At 42.8% G+C, this 22,955-nt stretch overlaps 1 protein-coding gene across 1 annotated transcript in view; it reads right to left on the bottom strand.

Annotated features, from left to right (window-relative positions):
• The window catches only part of LOC108901617 (neuronal PAS domain-containing protein 3), a 238,661-nt gene that overhangs the window by 152,423 nt on the left and 63,283 nt on the right, over positions 1-22,955 (bottom strand). Inside the window, exon 2 of the mRNA XM_018703165.1 lies at positions 18,868-18,966. Within this exon, the coding sequence (XP_018558681.1) occupies positions 18,868-18,966 (99 nt within the window). The remainder of the gene's footprint in view (positions 1-18,867; positions 18,967-22,955) is intronic.

Genomic DNA, 22,955 nt, shown 5'->3' with positions numbered 1-22,955 from the left:
GGTCCTAATGCTAGTCTAATGGCTGCTCACACTGCTCTTCCTGTGGAGTCAGGATCCTCTCTCAACTAGGGTTGCAGAATTCTTGGAATTTTCAAACTTTTCCATGGGAATTAACAGGAATATATTGGAAATAATGGGAATAAACAGGAAGTTTGAAAAATGCAGGCTAGCTTATAACAGGAAACTTAAACGTTGGTTAAAACAACCAGATTTAACGGTGAAAGTGTTTGTGCAGCAGCTAGCTAGCCATTAAATCAGAGATGCTAAATATTAGCAACCTAACAGCATTTCATCAACAATTTCTGATGCTAGCTATCAAGCTTTTAGTTAGCTAAACTGTGATGCTGTTTCTTCTGCCAGTTTTCAGTTCATTCAAGACTGTAGGTTATCCAGCATCAATCATGAAATATTTTACAAGTTTCCAATCTGGAATATTTCCAGAATTCCCCATCTTAACTTCCCATGGAAAAAGTTTCCAGAAATTTATCAGTAACTTTTTGCCCCTGTGCAAAAACCCTACTATCAACCCTGTAGAGTCCCTGTTCCTGCCACTTTCTCTCAGAATAAATCAGCGGACAGCTTAGTTAGTTAGTTAACTGTCCTGCTCTAAGTCCAGTCAGTCATGGCCTCGGCAGGGAGCTAGGCTAATACCTGCAACCGACCTGAATAACACACCCTGAATACGACGTTCAGGTTCAGGATTAATTATCAGATTGTCTCAAATAACTTGGTCTTTCTTATGATAACTGAGACATGGTTGACCACAGCAGATTCAGCTGCCTCAGTCTCGTTACTCCTCCTGATTTTACACATCTCCATCTTCCTCCACCCGTTTAGGTGAGGTGGTGCTTTAGCTCAGTGATTAGTCGTTTCCTTATTTGAGCAAACTTTAAAGGTCACATTTCACACATTTTAACGTCTTTAAAATGGAGATTTGACCAACGTCGAGGACGAAATCTAACCATAAATAATCCTCCACCTCAGACCAAAAACCACATGTAGACAAAAGCACACCTGCACCCCACCCTGCACCCCCGTAATTCACCCACTGAAACATGCAAACACACCAGCAACACCCTCCCTACACACACACAGACACACAGACACACACATACACATACACATCTGTTGGGTGCCACGCTGCCAGCATCTCTGGCTGTGATTGATCAAAGCAGGTTACAGCAACCTGGTGCTAAGGCCAGACTGCAACACACACACACACACACACACACACACACACACACACACACACACTGACGTTGACTTCATCTATTATAGATGAGCTAAACACTGAGAAGACGGCTCTTTCTCTTATTTTTCCTTCTTTTCCGATTTATTTTCATGTCAGTTAAACACTGTGTTGGTGCACTGAGCAAATCAGTGACGGTGTGTTTCAGAAATGAATGTCTTTGGATCTGAGGAAGGATGGTTAAAACCCAGTGCTCACCTCACTGCTGCTGCTGAGTCCTAGATCTGATCACATCCCTCCGTTTCTCACATCTTTACACTGGCTCTCTGTCAAAAAATTATTCTAAAATAGAACTGCTGGTTTACAACAGGACTGTTTATTTATAGTCAACTAGTGTATATTACCCATGATTCCCGGCCTCTGAAGCAGGAAGTAACAAACACACCAAACTCTGTCTAACTCTTGATGTTTCCGTCAGTTTCCTGGATCTCAGAGATGGTCTCTGGTGTTTAACTGATCTACAGTTCAGCTTCACTCTGAACTCTCTGGTCTGATTCCAGCAGTTTAAGCTGCTGACTGTCACTCAGTTAGAGGGAGATCCAACCTGAACAACCACAGTTACACAGAGACACAACAGAGGCTCCATTCTCTGTTACACTGAACCATCACTGATCCTGAAGTGATGATTTATGACATTTTAAACGTTGTCAGACTTTGAACTCAAACGCCACCATATCATACCTGTGTGTTTATCTTCCAGGTCCAACAGCCACCTTTTAATTCGTCTACCCTCACCTACACTCCTCTCAGCACATCCCTAACATCTCTCTGTCTAGTTTTCAGAGTTCCTCTCTCTCGCTCTGTGTGTCGTCCTCTCTGCCAGAGATCTTGTTTGTACAAAGCAACAGAAAGCTGAATAATTGATGCGGGATGCAGTTCACAGCACGCTCTCTCTCTCTCTCTCTCGTCCTACACCTCTTTCTCCCCAACTTCCCCTCCTGTTGTTGTTGTTGTTATTGTTGCTGTTGCCGGCGTCAATAATCATCAAAAACAAAAACAGAAGAGAAGAAACAAAAAGAAAAGAAAGAAAGAAAGTGAGGAGAGAGGACAGAGTCTGTTTGGAACGGGGACAGCTGATTGGTCCAAGGCCATGTGACAAAACACACTCATACACAAACACACACACATTCTTATACAGGCTCGTAAATTACAACCAGGAACAGAGCTAGATATCATTCAGTTTCTCTGTGTGTGTGTGTGTGTGTGTGGCGATAAAAGCCTGTGCCGAGAGGAAATGTCACTTATCAGACCTTCTAATCACTATTCATACTGTCCCCTCACACACACACACACACACACACACTCAGTATTGACTGTATTGTGGTTCTGTTGCAGCCCATAAAAAGATATGACAGACAAACTGTCTGTCTGTCTGTCTGTCTGTCGGCCTCCAGGTCAGATGGGGGAACCTGGCAGAACTGACTCAAACGTCCCCGACCCCAACAAAAAAATAAAATAAAATAAAATAAAATAAAATAAAATAAAATAAAATAAGATAAAATAATAGTCATTTTTGCTGCAGTGCTGAGGTACAGATACACCCACACTTCCTCTGACTGGTCCATCACTTCACTTCTGCTGCTTTTGAAGAGTATTTTAAAGTTTAGATCACAAGACAGGAGGAGGAGGAGGAAAGAAAGCAACAACAGGGGAGAAGTGTGTGTCTAGATAAACACAGAAATGGTAAGAAAGGACGGGATGGAGGGAGAATAAAGGAATAAACATAGGGAAAAAATAATGAGAGGAAACAAGACAAGAGGCAAACAGAAGGAGGGATGGAGGGAGGAGAGGGGAGTGAATAGAAAGGCGGTGAGAGGCAGAATGAGAGGACGATTTGCATAAACGCTCCTTGTGCTTTTGTTGGTGCAATTAACTTCAATAGCTTTTAGCTTTTCACACTCACAATGGCCGTGTGTGGGCGTCTGTGTGAAGAGAGCTGCGCGCTATGATACGACTGAGGAATCATAACCAGAGGAGTTTCAATACTGGGCCCGACCTGGGCCACACCGGGGTCACAGGGGCTAGCCTGGACATTCAGGGCCAAAGCTAATGCTCGCTATGATGGGTGTCAGTGTGAGCTAACAATCAAAATAAAATAAAACACCTGCTGCATGTGAGATGACAACTGACTAGAAAACAAACTGTGGTTCCAATGTGCACACATCTTCACACAGCTTAAATATTCCAAACATAATTCAAGTTCAGAGTTTCTCTTGCTTTGGAAATTTGTCAGTTTGTTTAGTGAATTCACTGTAATAAAAAGCATTTGGGCCGAAGGAAGTCATAAAAAATGGAACGAAACATGTGCCGAGGCTTCACAGAGTGAATATGTAACTGGGGAAATACAATGTTTACGTCACTTCAGACCCCTTGAAGGTATGTAACAGCCTCCTGAGCAGTTTGGTCCTAAACACGTCTGGAACCTCAGTAAATGGTGGCAGTATATCTCTAACTAAACCACATTCAAACCCAGTGGATTGACTGAAAGATGCACTGTGATGAAGCTGAGATAAAAGACCTGTGGAGTTTTAAATGCAACGAAGGAAGAAATCAAAACCTGCACAAATAAAAGCAAAACAATCTGCATGAGTGTGGGTCAATCAGAGCCTTCAATAAACACACCAGTTCATTTGTGAGTCTGTTTCAGGCTGCAGCAAAGATCTTCAGGCATTTTAATTATCTCTCCTTTTCATTCCTTCACTCTCTCTCTCTCTCTCTCTCTCACACACACACACACACACACACACACACACACACACACTCAGTGCACAAGGGTGAGTTTGAGTTCTTAATCATGGCAGGACCCGGCGGATTCACTGAAGCTTCCAACAAACACAGCCGGCCTCCTGCCTGACCTACAGACACATTACCACCTCTCCTGGCCAGATGGACCTGTCTGTGTGTGTGTGTGTGTGTGTGTGTGTGTGTGTGTGTCGGTGTCTGATGCTCGTCCTTGAATGAAGACGTGATGGTCAAACTGTGTGTGTGTGTGTGTGTCCACACGTGTGACACGTAAATGAGAATGAATGTGTGTGTGTGCACACTAACTAACTGGACATCCCATCAGCAGAGCATCTGTGATCTGAGCTCTCCAGAGGGAGTTCCCTGTCAGACGGACAGGTTCATACACCCACAGGAAGAACAATGGGACTGGGCGAGAGACCTACAGAAAGAACAGAAGGAAGGGAGAGAGAGAGAGACGCAGACTGAAGGAGGAGAGAGGGAAGTGTCTTTTGTCCGGCAATGATTAAGAATTTAGACCAGACGGTGTGTGTGTGTGCAGGTGTGTGTTTCAGCTACAGGTAGTATTCAAGAACAGGTGTTACAATGTGTGTGTGTGTGTGTGTGTGTGTGTGTGTGTGTGTGTGTGTTTGTATCTAAGACAAAGAAGGAGAAAGAAAGAGAGCGAGTTAGAAGAAGCTCTCGTGGTGTGTGATGTGTCCTCCAACTATAACTAAAGGCTCAGAATCTGATCCCAGAGGATTCTGGGAAATCTTTTTACAAGAACAACAGCAAATTCCTCATATATGATACAAAACTATAAAAGTATGTTTTGTTTTGTATGAATAACCTGACTCCTGGGATTCTTAAAAGACAACAAGCAGTCAGAAAAAAAGGTCACGAGTGTCTGAAGCACAGAGGAGAGACTTTATACCAAGCACATAAAGTCTGTGTTATTTCATTATCTGGTGTATTCAGTGTCCTTATGTTAAAGTACCACACAATAACACCAACAAACTCCTGTAAAATCCCTGTTTTTGTCAATGGAGTCTGGTAGAGAGATATAGAGATGTTTCTGATTAAACTAAAGGATGTGACTCTTTAATAAAAAGCTCTGTCTCTGTAGGAATCCTGTCATCATGTTGTCAGAATAACAAAGTATACTTTGGGGTGGAAGATGGTTCATTGGATTTACATCCAAAAACATGGGAAAATCACCTGAGTTATCCTTTAACTTTGACTAAACTTGTGTTATTAAACTGGGCGACATCATTATTGCAACATCTTTAGCCGTGCTAGCGATCTAGCTGAGGATGGCAATGTCGTTCCAAACGTCTTTATCTCTACTGATACTGGATGAATTTCTTTGGTCTGCAAAAGATGAATCCCAATGACTGATTCTTTGATTTTCAGTTTGTTCATACTTTGGTTGAAAACTAACAACATTCCCATGAACGCTGTGTTTAGTGCTAATTAGCAGATGCTACCAGTTTGAGTAAAAGAGTAAACGGTTCCTTCTTCTCCTCCTCAGTCTCACTGTTGTTGTAAATACAGTCATAAACATTAAATATCTGTTATTAAAGGTTGTTTCACTCGTGTGAAATGTCAAGGAAAGAAGTAATTATCATAATAAACCAAAGACTGAAGACAACTCGACACACTAAGGTGGATAATCGACTTCCTCATTCAATTATGTTCTATGCAGAGCACTTCAGCTGCAGCAAACAAATTAGGTTTTATTCTCCATTTGAGTTTATACACTAGGCCAATTAGTAAATTAGCAACAAGGAGAACAACACAGTGTAAATCATTAGCTCACCAACGAGCCTGTGTTTTTATCCACAGAGCCTGTTTAACTGGGCAGTAAAACGCCTCTTTATACATTTCACCCCGTTTGGTTTTCAATCCCAGCTAATGCAGTCAGGCCACCACAGTAAAAACTGTGGAGCTGATAATTAAAGGACTCTATAAAAGCCTGCTTCAGTCAGACACAGTGAGAGGAGAGCTGCAGTGTTTGGCTAACAGGATCAGTCATCGATCCACCTTAAAAAGCCTGGAAACTGGTTCATGACAAACTGAAACTGAAACCACACAGAACACACTGCTGGTACTGATACTGATACTGATACTACTGATACTGCTGATACTACTGATACTACTGATACTGATACTGATACTGATACTGATACTACTGATACTGATACTGATACTACTGCTACTACTGATACTACTGATACTGATACTGATACTACTGATACTACTGATACTGATACTGATACTACTGATACTGATACTGCTGATACTACTGATACTGATACTGATACTACTGATACTGATACTGATACTACTGATACTACTGATACTACTGATACTACTGATACTACTGATACTGATACTGATACTACTGACTACTACTGATACTGATACTGACTACTACTACTGATACTACTGATACTACTGATACTGATACTACTGATACTACTACTACTACTGATACTGACTGATACTACTGATACTGCTACTACTGATACTGATACTACTACTGATACTGACTGATACTGACTACTACTGATACTACTGATACTGATACTGATACTACTACTACTGATACTACTGATACTACTGCTACTGCTGGTACTGATACTGATACTGATACTACTGATACTGATACTACTACTACTGATACTACTGATACTGATACTACTGATACTACTGATACTACTGATACTACTGATACTGATACTACTGATACTACTGATACTACTGATACTGATACTACTACTACTACTACTGGTACTACTGATACTGCTGCTGATACTGCTGCTGATACTACTACTACTGATACTGCTGATACTGATACTGATACTACTGATACTACTGACTACTGGTACTGATACTACTGCTGATACTACTGATACTGATACTACTACTACTACTGATACAACTACTACTGCTACTGATACTACTGCTGATACTACTGATACTGATACTACTACTACTACTGATACTACTACTACTGCTGCTGCTGATGATACAGTACTGCAAATACCACTAATCCTTCTGCTAGTAGTACTACTTAGTAGTACTACTACTTGTAACCATTGTTCACACTGTTAGAACTGGTGATACCTACTACTATTACTAATACCTTCACTAGAGATACAATTACTACTACTGGTTGCCTACTGCTGGTAACACTACTGGTACTACCACTACTACATCTGATAATACTGGCAGTACTAAAACTACTGCTAATACTGGTACTACAACAGCACAGCTACTAATACTACTTACTGCTTCTAATACTGCTACCACTACCTCTACTGGTACTCCTGGCGATGCAGTAGTACTGGTAGTAGTGTCATAGTTAATTATGATACTAAGGGTACTTCTCCGAGTGCTACTACTGACCATACATATATTCTCTGTCATGAAAGTTGCTAGTAACAGATGTGTCTTTAAAACGTCAGAATTTCTAATGGAGTTTGGTGCAGAGCAGTCTGTATATCTGAGGTATCATCTCTACCACATTGCTCTGACTGCATGGAACTTTTAACACCTAATTTTCTGACATTAATACCTTCACCCAGCGCAGCTCTTTAACTATTATCTTGTCTCAGCTCGGACCCAGTATTCCTCCCCTGCTCCGGCCCTATCAGAGAGAGGGATTGCCAGCTAAATCTTTTCCATGCAGCAAGTGGACCATAACTGGAAGAAATAGGCTGAGATCCTGCAGAGAAACGAGGAGGGGTGGGTGGGGGGGTAATCACAGGAGGAGATAGGGCGAGAGAGGGGCGAGTGACAGGTAGAGGAAGCACAGAGAGAGAGTGGTTTCTAAATGCAGCGTGTCTATCCGACTATCCTCCAACAGATAGACTTCTGACGACAGAGCAGGAGCCAATCTGAGGGAGACTTTCACAGTTGAATCTCCACAAAACTGGGTGACACAGGCTGGATGATGACCTTATAGCTTGTCTGTCTCTTTGTCTGTCTACCTGTCTGTCAACCAAGAGGTCAAGCGGAGGCAGCATTTTAATCAGCCCAACAGGTCTTCTGACAGTCCTACAGCCTGCTGTCAGTCTCCTTGTCTTCCTGTTTTGGTGTCTGCCTCCCTGGTTTCCTGTCTGTCTCTCAGCTCCTTTAGTTGTTTAACGAACAAATCTGCAGTCTTCATTTCTTTCTCCGTTTCTCTCCACCATTTTTTCTCATTAACCATGACGTTAAATTCACAGTAAATGTGGTGACTTGTACGATGAAAGTCTAGGATAAAAAAATGGTCTAAATTTGGTTGAAAAAATAAGTTGTTTCTTGGTTATGTACAGTAACATGATTTTAAATTCCTGTATTTAAATATAACCACTGGAACAAGGATTGTTGTTAGAAATTATCCAGGAGCCTGATTTCTTCTATTTCCCAACTTATAAAATCTCAATAATTAGATGTAGTTCCTGGAATGAAATGGTATAAAAATGCAGCAGGAAAAAAACCTGTCAATTTATTCAGTCTAAAAAAAGTACTGTTATCAGCCAATAGAATATGCACCCAGTGACATTTGTATAAATGCAGAACTTCCACAGAAGTTGCTAATTTTCTCAGTGATAGCTGTGGTTAGTTATTTAAAAAAAAACTAATGACTGAACTATGTTTATTGGGTTCAACAGAATTTGGATAAAACAAAACAGTCTGTGACTGAATCTGTTTACAGTCTGTGTTTAACTGCAGACAACGTCCTGCAGATTTATCCAGGGACCGCTGAAAGGCTCCTGGATGTCCACTACAGGCCCTCAGACCATATGTAGATCCACTCGCTAAACTGTGTCTCATTTGAGGCTGACGGTTGAAAAAACATTTGAAAATCTCTCTCTCAGTCCAGGCAAGAGATCAAAAAAAAAAAAAAAAAAAAAGCTCACGAAAAACATGAATTAAACCCTAAAAAATAAAACAGTGTACATGGTTAATTAGAGCGAACTCCAGGCAGCGCTGCAGCCGCTTCACCTCCCCAAAGTCTCTGACAGCCGACTGCCGACGGCCTCCTGCGCCCAAGCCGAGCGAATCTGAATCCAATTAAAAGTTAGAGATCAAGTTCAGCTTCAAAATCGTAAACGATTTGCGAATCAAAGGCGGCTGGAACAGAAATCAAAGGCAGAGGTGTGTGAAGTCCTCAGGTGAGCTGCTGCAGCTAATGGCCGGGGTTTGTTAATGGAGTGTGTTTGTGCACAACACACACACACACAACACACACACACACCCCAAGAAAAAAAAAACTAACTCTGGAACATGCTAACTAATTTTCAAGGTAGCAAAACAGGCAGACGGACGTATAGGTGGAAGCTGATGAGGATTGAAGTGAAAAGTTTTCCTCAGGTCAGATGTTGTTTATCAGAAACAGAGAAAGTCAAAAACACAGAGGAGAAAAGAGACAGACAGGTAAAGACAAACAGAGTGAAAGAGTAAGACAGACAGACAGACAGTTTGAGAAGAGGCAGACTGTAGCAAAGCTTCTTCATGGTGAGTGATGTTTCTGACATAGCTGCATTTCATAGACATCACTTCATCGTCACACCTCTCTCTTTCTCAGCTCTGGCTCTGTTTGCTCTTTTTCTATACACATTCCTCTTTTTTCTGCTTTTCCTCCACTTTAACCTCCTCTATAATGGATATTTCTTACCATTAACAATACATCAAATGACACTGAAACCTCCTGTAATGACGAACCTGCAGAGAATCCTCTGAATCGGAGTTTCATCTCGTTGTTCATTAGTCTCATAGATGTATGAACCACTAATCATGCACTCTGTATGTGTTACACAGCTAGCATGCTACCAATATGCTGTCAAAAAATTTGCTAATTAATCTTTTATGCTAACTTCTCTGTGGCACGGTGCAGCGGTCTGTTTCGTGAACACATCAGAGGACACGGAGGTCGGTTCGCATACGTACATCTTTCATACATTTTGTATTTGTGAACCTTTTCTGAAAGCTTGCAGAATTCTCCAACCACACGTCGCGATGTATTTAATGGCCTTACAGACGAGCGACTACACTCTGCTTTTGTCTCTTTTTGAAGGAGTACATTATTATGACCTCCTCCATCGTCGGTCTGTTTGAATCTGAGCTGCCCTCTAGTGGACAAATGTGGGCAGCGAGTGTTGTGTTTACTGTCGTGTGTAAGGGGAAGATAAATGGGACTTCAGACCACAGGAATACAGAAGTTAGAGATAAACTGAGGCCATAAAATGACCAGGCTGCATTTTAACCATGTTATTACAGAAAAGAAACATCAAAAATATGTAAAAACTGATGTAAAATAATGAAACTTTAACTGCTGCGTTTATAAATCCAGACGTAGAACAGAACAGCGTAGAAGAGAAGAGAATAAAGGAGAACAGAGAGCAGCAGAGTGCAGTGGAGCTGGGAGTGGATATGGACAGGCAGTCATGTTTATTCATGCAGCCGTGAGCTGCAGACCTGCAAGGTGACTGGCTGTCACACACACACACACACACACACACACACACACACACAAATGTATGCAGGTGCAGGAAAAGACAAACACTCACACATCTGGCCTGTCTATCACATCGGATCAGTGAGATAGAGGAAGGTGTGTGTGTGTGTGTGTGTGTGTGTGTGTGACAGAGAGTAAACAACAAAAGTGTGGTTTATTCAGTCTGAGTACTGCAGGTACTGCTACATGTACTGCTGTTACTAGTTGTACTACTGCTTCTACTCTTACTGATACTGCTCCGTGTTTGTCTCTCGTCTCGTCTGTTACAGGTTGAGTTCATTACATCGTGTCGGGTCTGAAACTATCACAGTTGTGTTACAACGTGCAGCATCTCTCTCTCACACACATCACACAATACTGAGAACAGAAGCTCCGTGTTAACCACAGAAGACTGAGGAACATTTTCTGAGGATTTGCTGCTTTGCTGTTTTTTATTTAAAGAAATGGAATGAAAGTGTTGGTTTTCAACTGTTTTTCAAAATAAAACATTTAAAAATTAAAAGACTTTTACTCAATTAACCAATTAAAATAATCGTCTGAACGACAAAATTCTCTTCACCTCTCTGTAGCAGGCTGTACCACCACTGTACAGTAGACACTACTGTGTGTGTTTGTGTGTGTGTGTGTGTGTGATCTTGTTAATATTTCACACTAACCTCACAGGCATGTGTGAGTTTATTAATTATGGCTGAAATGTGAAGCAAAGACGCTCATGAATAACAGCAACCGCTGCTGCCTGTCAGTCTAACTGCTGCAGCAGCCAACAGCTGGATCACCACACACACACACACACACACACACACACACACACACCACTACACACTACAGCCAACCACCTCAACCCTTACTAAAGTTCCTACAGCTGAGCATATTGACCTGCAGCTTAATAGGACGACCTTAAAAAGTTAGATAAGGAAATGTTACTGCACCCTGCCTCAATCAAACCTCAAAACAATAAAAGACACTACATTAAATATTACTATTATAATACTGCAGCAACTGGAGCTTCCAACTGATTCCAGTGATCTAATACTGTTAGCTATCTTTACTAGAAGATGAAATGAAAACACAGCAGCTGATTCAAAATAAAAGAGAAAGAAAACCTGAATAAACTACTACTGCAATGATCACTATTAACACCACTAACACTGTTACCACCAGCACTGGAATTATTAATACAGACACAGCCTCACTGTTTAAACACGTGTGTGTTAAAGTGCAAAGTTAATCGCACACACACACACACACAAACTAATGGCTAATGAAGCTGTGTGATTCTACACACACACACACACACACACAGTTAAAGCAGTTGCTGTACTCAGAGCAGTGAATGCTTCAGGCCTCTAAATCACACATTACACAGACCTGCTCAACTTCACTTCCTTTCATCTTTTTTTTCTTCAAAAACACTGAATTACAAATTCTTACTCTCTCTCTCTCTCTCTCTCTCTCTCTCTCTCTCTCTCTCTCTCTCTCTGGGTGGAGTAAATGAAATTAATAAGGCGTACATCAGAGGCGGTGGTGGAGCTCTGGCTGTAGGCCTCCTCTCTTATCAGAGCCTCCACACCAACACCAGATCCGACGCTTTTTTCCTCATGTTTTTACAATATATTTACACTAATTGAAAATCTACCATTCCTCAAACAGGATGAATTATTAAAGAGATTTTTTATGCGTCCGCTCTGGATGGGATGAAATAATAGCTTTCCTGTGTTTGAAACTGGTTCTTTATTTTTAATGGAGATTTAAAACAGGCAGGTGGAGCGAGGAGGAGTCTGTGAAGAGGTGACAGGTGTTCAACGAGTTCGTACCAAACTACAGTAAGATTCCTACGAGAAGCAGATTTGTCACCTCATAAAACTGTGATTTACTTTAGAAAACATCTTTAAATCCAAATTCAGTGGTTTACTCTCACAGAATCTGAAACTGAATTCTTGACAGTTAAAATGTAAATTATAAAATCTTTTCAACTGATATCATCATGAGAAAAACTGAAAAATATGAACCAACGTGCAAAGTTTGGAGTTAATGAGCAGCGGTTACACACCAAGCCATTCTGCCATTTCTACCATCTAATCTGCAACCATCGTCCTCTCACTAACCCTAACACTGAGGGTGTAGAATGACACACACCTGTCTACCAACCAGTCAGTGCTGAGTACAGGGAGACCAAGACAGGACGTAAAAACTAAAACTAACCAGATCAAATGTAACAAGAACATGAGTCTTGGTTCAGACGCCCTGAACAAAAAAAAAAACAGCAGCAGGTCTATGTCTGTGTGCTGTGTTGGTTTAAATCTAACTACAACAGCAACAAGGCCTCCTCTCATTTGTAAAGCAAACACATACATTTTTAATGTGGAATTAGGTAAAACTATGATTCAGTGCAACTGGTTTTTATTTGGATCCAGTTTTCTCACCTGCAGCAGAATTTAAAACAGATTCATTAAGACAAATGGTCCATTAGGATAAAAACTGACTTCAGTTCCTGTAAAAACCACTCAAATAAAACTCACATATCACAGATGGCGTGTGGAGGTAAAGCTGATTCCAAGACTTATTCTTCCTTCAAGCAGCACGACATGAATCAAAGTGAAGGAAGTAAATGTCCTGCGAGGCCTCGTCCTGTTCCCTCTCACTGTGTCACACTGAAAACCACAAGACCAACAATATGCTGCAGCAACGCTCACACAGGAAACTCCCTCCCCTCCTGTTAAAACTGTATGAAAGCACATCTATAGGCACCGTAATGGAGCCAAACAGCAGGCTTGTTTCATGTGCACGACGTCTCCCCGGCTCTCCGTCTTCCTCGGGGGGGAAACCTCGCTGCAGTAACGAGCCCGGGCCGATGCTGAAAAAGCGCCGCGGGCAACAGCGAGCAGCGGCGCAGCAGCTCAGGCAGGTGAAGACGGGGTGAAAGTCAAATCTATTCACTGTAAACAAAACCACGGGAATAAGGAAAAGTAAATATATGTTGTGTGAATAAAAATGTGTTTGTGTGTGTTTGCTCTGGATTTGAGTGAGTCTTTGCGGGGCGCCACAGGTGGGTAGCTGTCCAACGAGGTGAGGGATTTGTTGTTATGAGGACGGATAGATGAGGAGAGGAGGGAGTTGTTATCAGAGAGAGACAGGAGGAGGAGGAGGAGGAGGAGGAGGGACGGAGCTGCTACTGAACACTCGTCAAAAAAAAAGATGTCGTCTTCAGCTCTTTTCTGAGAGCAGTTTGGGATGACGCCATGTCACGAGTCGTCTCACAGGAAACTACATCATGTGTCAGAGATGAGTTAGCGACTGTTCACAGGAGACGAGGGATTTCCAGGTATGAGGACTGATGTGCTGAACGCTGACAGGCTCCTCTGTCTGCTCAGGGATCTGAAGAGAGGCCAAATGAAGAGTTCAAATGTTTATCTGGATGATGTCTGGTGGAGTTACTCTCAGGGTGCAGCCTGGGCCCCAAAGGTGACACAAACTGGTCTGTACCTAGAAAGACGCCAGTGTCAGTCAAACGCTACAGTGGGACGGAGACAGATCGCTCTGCGTCGACTTTCAGAGACGTCAGAGAGGCTGAGTGACTTTAAAAACTACACCTCAACTTTTACTAGTTAGACATTGTTTGGTTTTTTCATACATTTTCTGTGGTGAGAAAGAAGCGACAGAAATCAGAATGATGTGCTCGAACTACCTGTTTGCTTTCATTCAGATTCCTTCATGTAATTTCAGGCCGTGTTCCTCTGAAACCGTCTCTCTGCGTACGTCTTCACACAGAGACACAGGCCATGTGCAGAGACAACACAGACATGAAGTTACCAGCTTAAATCAGATCCAGTTTTCTTCTGAAAAGGTTCAAACTCTCTGCATCAGTTTGGGTCTGTCTGTATGGAGCTTTGTTTTATTCTGTTTGGGCTTTTAAACTGATTCTAATCAGAATATCAGGCTCCAGGTAAACATGGAGGAAGATCCAGATCTGGTGAGAGAGTCTTCTAAATATTCAATATGTCCTGAGAGAAAGACAATGTGTCGGGAAAGTTTACCTAATGAACATGAATCTGCAAATCCTGCAGTGTCAGAGTAACGCCTTTATTTTTCTTCAACGTCTGACTAAAGCATTATTGACATTTTTATGAGAAACAGAAATGTGATCTTGGTTAAATATGAGGAAAAAGTCAAAACAAGCAGAACATTATTTAACCAAAACACAATGTTTCCTCAGTTTGACTGACCTCAAACTAAAGACACATGGGACCCAGGACATGAGCAACTGTCTCTGCTGCCGTCTGTGGTTTTAAATGACTTTTTAAAGTTTGAAACCCAAACAGAGTCCAGAGGCTCCACTGGCAAAACCCAGCAGCTTCCCAGAGCCACGCTCTCTGACTGTTCGACGCCTTCCTGTTGGATTTCTTGAAGGTAAACAAGGCTTCAGGTGAAATTAGCTAAAACTCATCCTGATGATTTATTTCAGACAAAGCTCATCAAACATTCTGACTGGTGATTTCAGTGGCAATCAGACAGATGGGGCCTCAAGATCAATGCTCCTGGACTACAAACATCACATCACGACTTCAAAAGATCTGTGCTGCTCACACTCACACACACACACACACACACACACACACACACTTTCTCTCTGTCTAAATCTATACAATTCATTATTAACATGTTTCCTGGCAGACAAAGACACAGGTAGACGATAAAATATAGAAAAATAAAAGACAAAATAAGAGAAAAGGTTAAATTATTGAATTCAGGCTGCTCTTTCTCTTCGAAATAAAAAACAGACAGAGAGAGAGAGAGAGAGAGAGAGAGAGAGAGAGAGAGGAGAGGAGAGAGAGAGAGGGAGAGAATCTATATTGTTTTTTTGGGGGGAAGTAGGTTAGAAAAGAAAGGCAAGGTGAGAGAGAAAGTGTGGCATCAAAGAGAGAAAGTTGAACAAAGTCAGCGACACGCCAGGAGTCGACTCATGCGACATGGGAGAGAAAAAACACACACATCAGAACACATCACACCTCCGCCATCAAACCAACGCTCAGAGACGGAGGGAGAGAGGGGGGAGGGGGGGGGGAGTATGAAGGTGAACTTGATGGAGGAGAGGATGGAGGAGGGAGGAAGTGAGAGAAGGAAAGAAAGAAAAAACACAACTTATCCAGGAATAAACAAAGAGGAAATAAAGGAAGAAAGGTTTGAGAAAATAATGAAAAAAGAGAAGAAGAAATGAGGATATGAAGAGGAAAAAGAAAGGATGGAGGAAGGAAAGAAAGCCACACAGGAAGACAGTGAGAAAGAGAGGGATGGAGGGAAAGGTTAGAGCAAAGGAAGGAAGGAAACAAGATGAATGAGGAAAGGATGGAAGACAGAAAAAGGAAAGAAATCAAGAAAGGAGGAACAAAACGAAAGAGAAGAGGAAGATGAGGATGATGATAAAAAGAAAGAGAAGCAGTAGAGAAAGGCAAAGAAGGACAGATGAAAACAAGGGATGAAGGAAATGAGGGAGGGAGAGGGAGGAGAGGAAAGAGGTTGAGGAGAAGAAGAGAAATGAGAGTGTTGGGTGTAGAAGAATGAAGAGAAAGGGAGAGAGGAGAGACGGTAAAGAACAGAGGAAGGGAAGAAAGAGAAGACGAGGTGGAGGCAGGGAGGAGGAAAAGAAAACAGAAGGGAGAAAGAAAATTTAGGAGGTGAACAGGAGGCGGAGGAGGAGGAGGAGGATTTATGTGTTTTTCGAGCCGTCATCTCTGAAGGACAGACCTGAGGCAGATCAGCACACCTGCTACACCTCCTCTCTCCCTCTCTCCTCTCTCTCTCTCTCTCTCTCTCTCTCTCTGTCCGTCTGTCATAAATCCAGATACATACATGTTTACATCTCTTCATTATTCCTCTCTTCCCTTCGTCTCCCTCTTTAAATGAGATGCTGGTTTTGGCGTCTGAATGTGAATCTGAGGTGAACCAGGTGGAAGCTGGAGTCACTACAGGTGGCTGTCGTTCTGGCTCAGATATTCTGGTGGAAAACAAAATGCTGTCGATGTGTTTATTGCAGGTTAGTTGTCTATAAATGTCATTTCTAGAAGACAGGCTCGGCCTTCCAAAAACCAGAACGAGTCAGCTACCCATGATCCCCGGCTTCTGCAGCAAACACCAAACTCTGTCTCTAACTCTTGATGTTTCCGTCAGTTTCCTGGATCTCAGAGATGAACTCTGGTGTTTAACTGATCTACAGTTCAGCTTCACTCTGAACATCCAACCTGCTCACCTTCATTCTCCCTGTCACAAGTCACTGAACCATCACAGTGCCTCTGAGGCTGATATAGCTTCAGGTAAAAGTTGCATAATGTTGCTTTAAAGGCTCAAAGACTCCTGTGGTCAGGGTGAGGGAGAGTGGGCAGCCATGTTGGCTTTGTTGCTCCGTCCAACCTCCTCTCCTGATGGACTAAAACAACATCACACTTGTTTACTCCCTGCAGGGAAGAGTTGTTATTCCTGCTGGTGCTAGTTGTCCTTTGAAAGAGTTGTCGTCTTGAAGAGGACAGTCTCAGCCAAAGTAGTTTGGTGCGTCTTCATCCTGTCGACGGGGCATCAGACCATCAACACAGTAATTTGGGTAGTTTTGGGAATTCACTGACAGACATCCTATTTGTTTGTTCAGATAATGATACCTCCTCCTCGCCTTTTCTCTTTCTCCTCTAATACCAGTAAACAAGACTCCAAAACAAACCACCCTTCTTCTTTCTCTGCTCCCTCCATTTTCCTGTGTTTTCTTCTATTGTCTCAGAGCACAGCGAACCTTTACTCTCTCTCTCCAGCCTCGCTTAGGTAGCACTTGAATAACAGCAGCCAGAGGAAAAGTGAGCGGGGCTGCAGTAGGCGAGCTCTCCCCGGTACATCTGTCTCTTTTAGTTTACAGCCACTCTGCTTACTTGCACACACACTATAAACACAAACACACACACACACAGGTGTGCATGTAAACACACATTTCCACAGACAACATACAGACATAATTAAACTAAACGTGCACATGCTGTAATAGAAAGCCAAGGATACCTATAAATGTGTGTGTATGCGCACACACACACACACACACACACACACACACACAGCTGTAAGCAGAGCAGACAGGTGGAGTGTATATCAGGGGGCCTCTGTGGCCACCCAGCTCCTCCACCATTTATCTCAATTTCAGCTCCTAGACACACACACATGCACTTAACATTAGAGGTACACCCCGCCAAAGTAAGAGAGACACATACTGATGCACACATACGGTGCACACACACTACAGGCATGTGCACACACACACACACACACAGACACACACACCAGAAACAAACTCAGAAACAAAAGCAGCACAGTCATTCAGACATTCACCTAAAAACTGAACCAGCTCCAAATTAAAATACAAACATGTCTAAAAAAAACACTCTTACTCCGTGTGTGTGTGTGTGTGTGTGTGTGTGTGTGTGTGTGTGTGTGTGTGCTTATATACAGGCCTACATGGTGTTAAGCTCGTCATATAATGAGCTATTAACTGCCGTCTCCTTTCAGCTCTCAGCCTGACTCCAACACAAATCCCCCCTTTATTCTCCAGTACTGTAATCCACAACACACACACACACACACACACACACACACACACACACACACCACAGCATCTAGCCTTCAGTTCACTTCCTGGTGTCAAATCTCTCCTCTGTGTTCACTGACAAAGACCTCTGAGGAGGGGGGGGGTGACGGATTGAAGAGGAATGACACAATTTTGTTGCAGCGATTTACAAAAGCTGGCTGCACACACACACACACACACACACACACACACACACGATAACAGAACTCACAGAGAGATTTACATGTAATCAGACCTCCACACACACACAGACGATCTGCTGATGCTTCCTGTTCACCTGAATCTCTGTCACAGGTTTGAACCCCTAAGAACATAAATTAAAGGTAAGATTTACAACAGTCTGCTTCTGGCCAGCAAAGACGTTGCAGAGCTGTGCAGAAACATCAGCAAAGACAGGCAGGAAAGAGTCTCAGTCATTTCTGTGTTCACTGTCTCTACTGCAGCAGGTTCAAGTTTCAGGATACTCAAAGTTTCTTTTGAAACTAAAGGACACTTCCACTTTAATGTAGAACATATTGGCAACCTGGTGTTGGAGTGACAGCTGCATTCCCTTCACCTGAAATCACTTTCCTCTTGATTAGACTGATGTTCAGATTTGAAGCTAAGCTAGGCTAGTCATCAGAGACTGAAAAAACAGCCGTTACATGAGAAGAGTTCATTCAAATCAGCAACAACAAAAACTGTTTAGCAAACCATTCACACACAAACACACACACTGCTACCACTACAGGTGCTACTACTACTACTGCTCCCAGGAGCGCACACAAACGTTACCATGGTGAGGAGGTATGCTGCTGGCCGGCCAGGTGAAGGGTCTTGGGCCGGGCGGCGGAGCAGCTGCCTGCATTAGCCGGCCGCTCCCAGTAGGGGTCACTGTGAAACACACAAAAAAACGTGAAGAGGTTCTTTAACGACAGCCGTAAGACACAACGAGCAGGAGAAGAAGAAGGAGGAGGAGGAGGAGGAGGAGGAGGAGGAGGAGGAAACATAAGAGACAGAAACGATGAGTGAGAGGGAGGAAACATGGAGGAGACAGAGCAGAGGACACAAAACAAGAAAACAACATAAAATTAATCATTGCAAAATATATTTAGACAAGCAGTAAATTTGGTAACAGATTCATGTGGAGGAAAGTTGGGCATCTCCAGCTCAGTGGGCAACAACAAACAAACAAAAACAAAAAAGGTGTGGACCTTCATAATGAGCTTATCCATCTAAAATACTGACAACACAAACAGATGATGGATCAAATCAACAACCTGATCCCATCAACACACAGCCGCCCGTTCAAACTCACAGAATATGATTTCAAATTTAGAAAAGATCCCAAAGTTTTCCAAAAATACAGAATATGTCAGAGTGACTTTGGGAAAATGTGCATAACATCAGGAATTAGTGATGTGGTCTAAGTCTTTGGTGTCAGAACGGTCACTTCACTGGTTTGGTTTGCAAATATCAGGTAGAGTATGATCACAACCAAATAAGTTCTGCAGGGAAAAAACATCTCCCACATTCACTTCCATTTATAAATCTCCTCAGTCTGTGTTGTGAAGCACAGAATGTGGATGTGTGAACAAATAAAAACACATCTAAACACTGAAACACTATTTATCCCCATTTCTAATTCTCCTGGGAGCAGAACCAGAGTGAGAGTTTGAGGTTGGTGATCCAGCCTTCATTTCAATATTTGACTCTTTGATGGAACAAGGTGAGACAAGAGGAAAACTGTGTTCATGGTTTAAATTCTTTTCAAACTTACTTTAAACTCATTTCTATCGTCCTTCACCCATGAAGAAAAGTCTTCTAATCATCAGTTCACTCAAACTACAATCTCTGGTTTAAGTGTCATTTTGAGACGAACCCGTCAGCGCGGCTGGTCGACTAACAGCTCCCGCCTTTGGAAATATTCACAAAAATAAATAAACCTCCAGGTTGGTGGTGTTTTTTTTCTTCTTTTTTTGGAAAAGCTAAACGCTGCCGACTGGGACTCGACAGGCAGGCGAAGTGACACGGAGTCAAATACAAAATACAAAGCAGCCCCAAAGTGACTGTCTATGCACAGTGAATTATTTGAATTTTACACACCCACCAAAGACAGGCTGTCAAAACCCATGCCGGAATGGATTTTTCATACGAAGAGAGGGAGCGAGGGAGAGCCGAGGAGAATAAAAGAGAGGAGGAGAGGAGAAAAAAATAGAAGGCGGAAAGAGGGCGAGACACACCGGGAGAGACAGGGAGGAGGAGGAGAGAGAGGGAGAGGCAGTGAAGCGGTGCTGGCTTGCTGGAGAACATTAGCTGCACTGTGTAGCGCACCATAAAACCATTGACATTGTCGGTCTTGCTTTGTGGACGAGTATTATTGTAAAACACAGTTTTCTGAGGCGAGCCGGCCGCTATTGTTCTTGTCAGAGGGTGAGGCGAGGGCACCGCCAGCATAACTTATTTCAGTTTTAAAGCTACGGGAGAAGGCAGAGAGAGTTGGTTTTCAAATTAAACCACCGAGATGTAAGTCCAGAGATTGTATTACTTTTAGATTTGATCTCTTGATGCATGACTAGGAAACATATCACTGCTGTCGGGGAGGAAGGAGAGGAAAAAAAAACAATGAAAGATAAAAAAGAACGCAGCCATCTGCAAGAAGAAAAGCAGGTTTGTTCTGTGGCTGAGGCCGGCGTACTTTACTGATTGTACAACAAGGTTTAAGCAGGTTTCAAGAGACGGAGAGTCTGACTCAACACAGACATTATCACATCAACTCTCAGCCCATGTAACAGAAACAAGTGGATTATCAGAGGCTGAAGGTATTCACTGCAGCATGACTCCACTGCTCCTGATATTAACTAACACTTCATCTCAGGGTGAGTAGGTGAGTGTGATATGACTGACTGAGGGAAAAGAAAAGGCACATTAACACTGAGCTAATCAGTATTTCTATATCAACAGGCTGATCAAATGTCACTCAGCTGAAAACCTGCAGAGAGTTACCATCTGTTTTCATCAGCCTCGAGTTCAGCTGAGTTCCCTCAGGAGGAGGTGGAGACCAAAGCCAGAGCTAAAGGAGAGGGAGCAGAGGCCTGCAGGTCAGCTTCATTATATTTGATGATGCTGGAGAAAATAATGGGACCTTTGATTGGACGCTACTTTGCGATTGGATTGTCACTGTCCAATCAGATTCAGGGATAGAGACAGGGTCAAAGTTCACACTTGGAACTGTAGTATCACACACAGTGTGTTTCCTGCTCTCTGCTCCTCGGCACCGGGACGTAGGAAAATAAAGCCCAGAGGTTTTTTTCTTTTAATCTAAGACAGCTTTTGATTGGTCAGTCACACACACACACACACACACACACACACACTCAGCTGACCTCTCCACTCTGCTGTGTCTCCTATTAACAGAACAGAGACCTTTGGTGAAACGATCTCTATCTGCAGAGAGAGAGAGAGGTTTTCAGGCCACCAATCACATCGCTTCTCTCTCTTTTTACTCTGAATCGCTTCATTTCTCTCCATCTTTCTTTATTCTCTCTCTCTCTTTACCTTTTTCCCTTTACTTTATTTCCTCCTGCTCCCCCATCACCTCTTCATCTCCTTACATTCTTCACCACTCCTCCCCTCATCTCTTCCTGTTCCAGCTTTCTCTCTTTCCTTTCCTCCTTCTCCTCCACTCTCTAGTCATCCTGTAAATTGTTCCTCTATCCCTCTTTACCTCCTTCCTCTTCTACCTCTTGCCATTCTCTCTCTTCATTTCATCTCTCTTTATATAATTCCTCTCTTTCTTTTTCACGTCTCCTCCCTGTTTTTCCTCCCTTCATCCTTATCAGTCTGCTCCCTTTCTCTCTCTCTCCATTTTCCTTTCCTTCACTTCTTTGTCATGTTTTCTTTACCTCCATCTGCCTCCTGTGTGACTGTCCATCCCTCTTTTTACAAACCACTCCCTCTCTTTCCTCCTTTCCCCACCCCTCCATCCCTCATCCCTCCATCCTCACTTCTTCTCTCTCTCTCTTTTTCAACAGTCTGTCCATTAGTTCCAGATTGATGCCTTCAGGTGTCTTTCTGTCATTTTGGAGAGTGGACGAGTAACTGCACTGCATCAAACACACACACACACACACACACACCACACACACACACACACACACACACTTGCATAATCGCACATGCACACTGTGGCTCAGAAACAGAAATTCAATAACCTGAGTATAAACACAGTCGCTGGCTCGCGCACGCCGCCACGCACACAAAAAGACAGACTCATGGGTAAATGCACACTGAGATGCACATAAGCAAGTAAACAAACACACACACACACACACACGGTACAAACGCACACTCCATCAGGCCAAAATGGCAGTGGTGGGAGGCAGTACAATGGGTATTGCTGGGCGCCGGCAGAGCTAAATTGCAGACAGCGAAGGGGAGATCTGGGCCATTTTTCAAGGCCGACTATATATTACAAATTGGCTACCAGGGCATTGTCTGAGAATACACACACACACACACACTTGTGCGCTCAAACACGCATACACACACACACACACACAAAGTGAAAAACTAATCCTGGCTTGTCCTATTGTAGCCCCACAGAGCCGCAGAAATCTGCCCTTTTCCCTCTTTTTCGACAATTTCCCCGGAATAAACCATGTGATTGAAAATGTGTCAGTTTAGCGAGCAGCGCTGACACCACACACACACACAAACACACCACACACACACACACACACACATACGACACACATAGACGTAAACAAGAAGTGCACACACTCCTGTTCCCCTGTTTACTCGCTGTAACCCCTGTTTGTTATGAGAATGTTCAAACACTTCCAGGGCACGGTCAAATCCACACCCTGTGGTATACACACACA

The sequence above is a fragment of the Lates calcarifer genome, linkage group LG19 (assembly GCF_001640805.2).
Source record: "Lates calcarifer isolate ASB-BC8 linkage group LG19, TLL_Latcal_v3, whole genome shotgun sequence".
NCBI lineage: Eukaryota > Metazoa > Chordata > Actinopteri > Centropomidae > Lates > Lates calcarifer.
The sequence above is the reverse complement of the archived record's forward strand: the minus strand, read 5'-3'. Positions and strand labels throughout refer to the sequence as shown.